General features: G+C 40.5%; 1 protein-coding gene across 1 annotated transcript; it reads left to right on the top strand.

Annotated features, from left to right (window-relative positions):
* Window positions 1–1,662: 1,662 nt before the first annotated feature.
* LOC114552207 (zinc finger BED domain-containing protein 4-like) lies at window positions 1,663–4,783 on the top strand. The gene is made up of 5 exons (XM_028572840.1): window positions 1,663–1,731; window positions 2,154–2,277; window positions 2,455–3,645; window positions 3,723–3,944; window positions 4,764–4,783. Exons 1-5 carry the CDS (start codon window positions 1,663–1,665, stop codon window positions 4,781–4,783), a joined length of 1,626 nt encoding a protein of 541 aa, XP_028428641.1.
* The last annotated feature ends 1,524 nt before the right edge of the window (window positions 4,784–6,307 follow it).

Raw genomic sequence — 6,307 nt, 5'->3', positions numbered from 1 at the left:
TCCCAGCTCCATAACATTTTCCTACAAAGACATCTGGTCTATTATGTGGTCATACACAGTACAGTTCTGAGGATTCACTGTGCATCTTCTGATGTAGCTAATGCTCGGTGTTTGTGCTGTGCTGGGGGTCGTTGCTGCTGAATATTTTGCGTTAGCATGTTTATGAGGTCTTGTGCAGCAGCAATAACACTGGCCTCAAACTCCTAGATGACAGAATATGAAAAAAAGACTAGATTATAGAGGACAGATTGAGATTGATTGATCCCGGGCGGGAGAAATTAGCTAACGTTACCATTAGCCACAATTTAGCCAATGTTAACTGACGTGTGGTATTAGCGGTCATTAACGTTAGCTCTTGTTTGCGCCAACATCTGCCCAAACAAGAACAAAGTTTTTTTTGTTTAACATTTTTCAGTGCCAATACTAAATTCAATGCGTAAATCAGACCAAACAACACTACGAACCAATCAGCCAACTGGGGGAGATCCTTCACAACAATGTCATCTTCAATGACAACAGAAATGCTATCAAGGTTGAAGTGGATTGCTGAAGTGCTGGCATTGACCATGTTAAGGAGAGCCACTGGGGTGTCAGGAATATCTGGTTCATCTCACTGCTGCAAACAATTCAAATGAGAATATGAGATATGAGAATAATTTCAAATGCAATGTTTAAAATCTTGCAATATGATCATCGGTGCTCCCTACACACTTTCTTAAGATCAGTACAAGCTATCATGATGCTTTTGCATACCTAGTGCTTGTAGCTGTTACGTCTAAGGAGGAATGAAGAGGAGGTCCAAGCGAAGATGCAAAATACTAGTGATGTTACTTGTGAACCTCCTGCTTCAAGGCATGTATCGAAGAAATGAACCAATTTGGAATGAAGCTTTGTATCGGAGCTTGATTCGTTTTGGGATAATCACGTGACCAGTGACGTCCGAAGCTTCGTTTCACACACACCCATGTGACTGCTTCGAAGGTGAATTCAAAGCTTTAAAAGAAGTGCGACACAGGGCGCATATTTGTGGGTTGTTGCAGTAGGAGAGTCAACAGAGTTAGTGAATATAGAGAGATTATTATAGCGAGTATTACAGCGAGTAGAGAGTTAATTGGAGGTAAGTTTATAGCGAGTAGAGAGTTAATTGGAGGTAAGTTTATAGCGAGTAGAGAGTTCATTGGAGGTAAGTTTATAGCATGTAGAGAGTTTATTGGAGGTAAGTTAATGGCGTGTAGAGAGTTTATTGGAGGTGAGTTCATAGCGTGTAGACAGTTTTGTCCAAGTTACTTAGCAAATACAGAGTTTTGTGCAAGTAACTTTGTAGCCAATACAGAGTTTTGTGCAAGTAACTTTGTAGCAAATACAGGGTTTTGTGCAAGTAACTGTATAGCGAGTACACAGTTAATAGCAGGTAAAGTCATAGCGAGTAGACAGTTAATAAGCAGGTAAAGTCATAGCAAGTAAACAGCTAATAAGCAGGTAAAGTCATAGCAAGTAAACAGTTAATTGCAGGTAAAGTCATAGCAAGTAAACAGTTAATTGCAGGTAAATTGATAGCAAGTAAACAGTTTATTGCAGGTACATTCATAGCGAGTAGACAGTTTATTAAATAGTTTCTAGCGAGTAGAAAGTAGCGTTCAGAAAGTTTAGCGAGGATTAGATATGGAACCTGTTGCGAAGATAGGCCGGTCAGAGATGTGGGAACACTTTGATTTGATTTCGCCCAACAAGGTTGGCAATAGCCTATGTTATTTTATTGCATATGGGATACGCCGGTGTGCATTAGGCTACGCGGCTCTCCATAATATGGAAATGTCTATATTTAAACCACCTACAACCTAAACTATAGCTTAACAATGAAATAGTATTTGACTATAGGCAATAGGAACCTCTTTATATTCACATCTTTCATATACATTCCGCCAAGCACTAGTCTTTTCTACCATTTGGGATGTAGGCTTGGTGTAGCCTGTTCAGAAATTATGTTGTGTGGTTGCATCTATCATGTATCATCTAATATTGGCTCATATTCTGCCACTGGCCGGGATCTGTTTTTTAAAAGAATGATCACAGACTATGGCCAAACATGAGAAAAGCACATAGTATAATTGGAAAACATCTGTTAAGGATACTTATTTTGATTTTTTTTGTAGGTTCAGTGTTTGATATGTGACCAGAAGCTGGCCTACAACAACAACACCTCATCCATGTTGAGGCACTTTCGTGCCAAGCATGATCGTGCCACTGCCACTGCACAAGCTGAATCCAGCAGTCAGGGTGAGGTTGTCTTCAGATTCTGTTGTTCCTTTTCAAGTGTGAACTCCGTAGTGTGTCTATTTACTTTCATCTTAACCGTTTGTGTTTCTCACATTGCAGTAGGCCTACATGCATGCATTTATTAATGACATGTAGTCATACTGCATCATTTATAAATGTACATTTGTTGTTTTGTAGGAAATAGAAAGGACCGGATAGATGAGGCACTTGTCCACATGGTCGTAAAAGACTCACAACCGTTCAGCATTGTGGATGATGTTGGATTCCGAGCTTTTGTGAGCCTTCTGGATCCATCCTATATTCTGCCATCACGGCAAACTGTGAAAGCCATGGTGGAGTCCAAGTTTGTGGAGGAAAGGCAGAAGGCCAAGGATGAATTGCTGAATGCTACAGCTGTGAGTCTGACCTCAGACATGTGGACATCTATCCATATGGATGCGTATCTTGCCATCACCTGCCATTACATTAATGCCGATGACAAATTGTCCACCATATTATTATCGGTGGGGAAGTTCCCAGAGAGGCATACGGCAGCCAACATCGCAGCTACAAAGACATCTGTCATGGAGGAATGGGGAATTCAGGGAAAGGTGAGATGCCTTGTGACTGATGGTGCAGCAAACATGTTGGCATGTGGAAATATATTGCAACTCAGACACAGCATTTGTATTGCCCATGCTATCAACCTGCTTGTGAAGAAAGCCATTGACCAGACGCCAGGTCTGGAAGAAATAAGGGGCAAGGCCAGGAAGATTGCTGCCTATTTCAGGACGAGCACTGTTGCCAGAGAGCGACTCCTCAGCATCCAGCAGCAGATGGGCATACCTGTTCACAAGCTGGTGCAGGAGGTGGAAACACGTTGGAACAGCACGTATGAAATGATGGCCAGGCTTTATGAGCAGAGGGAACCGGTCAGTGCTGCTATGGTGTCCCTCTCCACCGATTTGGCGGCCCTGACTCCAGCAGAATATCATAACATAGCTGAATGCCTTGGACCATTGTCTCCTCTAAAAGAGGCAATGGTGGAGCTGTCATCAGAGAAAACTGTCTCTGGCTCCAAAATTGTTCCCCTTGTGAGAATGCTGAGGCATGCCATTAATACTAAACTGCGGGAGGTGAATGGTGAGATGGCGAAGGAGCTCTGCACCAACCTCATGCGGCTCATGATGGAGCGACTAAGTCACTATGAAACAGCAAGTCAACACTCCCTGGCCACTCTCCTGGATCCACGATTCAAAGCAGTGGGATTTTGCAACCCAGGAAATTCTCAGAATGCCATCAGAAGGCTCACAGCTGAATGTTCATTCCTTTTCAAAGACAGCAGTACTCCACCTGACCCAGCAGCACAAGAGCCTGCTGAATCCTCAGGTATGAATCTATAGTCAATATTGTCATGTTTATATAGTATTTCTGTTGCTTAATGCATTGTTTTTGTCACTATACAGGAACTGGCCTATGGGATTTACTGGACCTACATGTGTCAGAGACCAGGAAGGTGAAAAGTGCCACTGCAAATGCCACTGTGGAGGTGCAGAGGTACCTCAGTGAGCCCAACATACAACGCTCAGAAGATCCACTTCAGTTTTGGGCACAGCACAAACATGTATACCCTCACTTGTACGTGCTGGCACGTAACATTCTCTGCACACCTGCCTCCTCTGTGCCATGTGAGCGGGTATTTTCCAAGGCTGGTGACGTCGTCAGCAAGAAACGAAATAGACTCAGCCCTGGAACTGTGGAAACGATTCTCTTTCTGAATAAAAATGATTTTTAATTCCTTTTCCCACAAACACGTCACCAATCACAACAATAACCCCCTGACCTGTCCACAAGCATTGTTATTGTCCATAAGCATCATCACTGTTTGTTAACTGTCACAAGCACTTTTTCTGTCCCAAAGTATGTCCTTGTCACTGTCAAAGCACTTCCCCAATCAACTGACTCACACTATTTCTATGAACCCCCACACTGGCAATAGACTACATGTCACACTGTTAGATTGCCCATATAGCCTATGCCTTCTGCACTGCCTATCTCACCTATTTGGCTGAGGAGACAATGTTGCTCTAGGTTACGTAGGCTACTCAATATAATCACAGAAACGTGTTTACAATGTGCAATGTGTCCTACATTAATTTCCCTCCAAAATTGATGTATTTGTTTTCTAACACAAAAAACGTTCACACCATAATCCTAACTTTATAGTTTTATTTTGTGGAGAAGGCAATGACATTTTCATGTATGCATGGTCACAAATAGGATAAGTTATTTGTCATTATTTATTTATCCATGAATTCATACACACAATGTACTCATCTTTGACTCACAGACATTCATGCCTAATATCTGTGAAACTTTTATTTTTGTTGTGATCTAATATTTTTATTTAGACAATTAACAAACAATACACTGGGACATAACAACGGGTCCCAGGAGCATCTGTGAAACAGTTGGTGACACAATGCTATTCTTCCTTTCACCACTAGATGTCCTCATAGAGTACTGAAGCTTCGAGTATTGAACCTTTTTTCGATACAATTGGATTGAAAGCTTCACTGGTTCAGAAAGCTTCAGTTTGCCATCACTACAAAATACTCAAAAGGTTTATTCAAAAAAGGCAATATCCAAACTCGAAACAGTGAGTGCACTACTCAAACATTGACGGACAACTGAGGAGTGAGAAACAGGAACTTAAATACACCGATGGTGATGAGAACAGAACAGGTGAAGATGATTAAGAAAACTAGACACAGGTGATGACACTGAACTAATTAACTAAACAGGTGAAGACAGAGATGATGGTGAAAACAAACAGAGTCCAGGAAAACCTGACAGTAGCCACATGTTGCTAATCCAACCCAGTCTCACGGCAGTTCATGAAATATTCATTTAATTTAATCTATTGATTCATGTACACGGACACGTTTATCTCATTTTTTTTTCGTGATGGTAAACACGTTTTTTAAACTAATGTATTTCAATGGGAAGCATCTTTCGTGATCACAGCACGATTCTTTCTGCCAGTCGGGCTGCAGCAGAGAAGCTGTATACAGCTTTGCAATTATTAGTATTTATAGCCCTATAACCGCTGTTTTAATCAACATTTATTCACGAGATCTTATTTATATTTTATATGTATTTCTTTTAATGTTATTATTTCAGTCTTATTGCCAGGGAAGCTGGATTGCTTTGATTATTGATAATTTTAAAACAAAAATGTTCAATGCTACATCTACATTTATTTAAATGTTATCATAATATTACTTCGGTCTTATTACCAGTGAAATATTACAGTATGCTGTGAGACAGATCACTACAATATGGGCTGAGCTGCGTGTATTCACAGCCGATATCCCACAATGCAATGCAGGCATTTATATCAGAGAATCGGACAGCAATAAGCTGGTCTTTTACGCCAGTATCGCTTCAATGTACATTTAATTTGTGGTTTTGTCACCAGCAACAACAGTTTTGTTCCAGTAAGTTATGTTATCAGACGTACGTGAGAATTTATACAATAAAAATACAAATAATAAAAACAGTGTTTTATGTTAAGCACTTTGATTTGCCTTGTCGCAGAAAAAAAAACTATATAAAAACCTACTGTAAGAAGTGAAATAGAATTAACTTATAGCATAATGTAGGCCTTCATACAGCCTTGTTTTTAAAAGCTCAACAAAGACCCTTTACAAAAACAGAGCCCAAAGAAAAAAACGTATAATTTTCCTTTGACAATAGCCACCAATAAGTGTTTATTTCATTTTTATTTAATGTAAATGTATTATGGACTCTAAACTCATGATTTTCACGGAAACATGGTAACAACAGCACTGTGCAACAATGTGCAGATGATGAGTGCAATGAAACGAAACAACATTAACCACGCAGTTACTCATGGACCCTCCCCCTTTCACACACGTTGGCCACCTGTGGCAGACTTGCTCTCTCCTCCTTTTCAACATGGGCAACTAGTTTTAAAAATTACTCGCAAAGTCTCAAAAAATGGTCGCAAAATGCAGTCTGGAGCCCT

Source organism: Perca flavescens, chromosome 3 (genome assembly GCF_004354835.1).
Source record: "Perca flavescens isolate YP-PL-M2 chromosome 3, PFLA_1.0, whole genome shotgun sequence".
NCBI classification, from domain to species: domain Eukaryota; kingdom Metazoa; phylum Chordata; class Actinopteri; order Perciformes; family Percidae; genus Perca; species Perca flavescens.
Note: the sequence above shows the minus strand (reverse complement) of the source record. Positions and strands in the feature narration are given on the sequence as shown.

Excerpts from the sequence above, each read along its gene's own strand:
- LOC114552207 (XM_028572840.1), top strand. The coding sequence starts at position 1,663 with ATGGAACCTGTTGCGAAGATAGGCCGGTCAGAGATGTGGGAACACTTT. Across the intron at positions 1,732-2,153 it reads ATTTGATTTCGCCCAACAAG|GTTCAGTGTTTGATATGTGA; the intron begins GTTGGCAATAGC and ends TTTTTTTTGTAG. Across the intron at positions 2,278-2,454 it reads AGCTGAATCCAGCAGTCAGG|GAAATAGAAAGGACCGGATA; the intron begins GTGAGGTTGTCT and ends GTTGTTTTGTAG.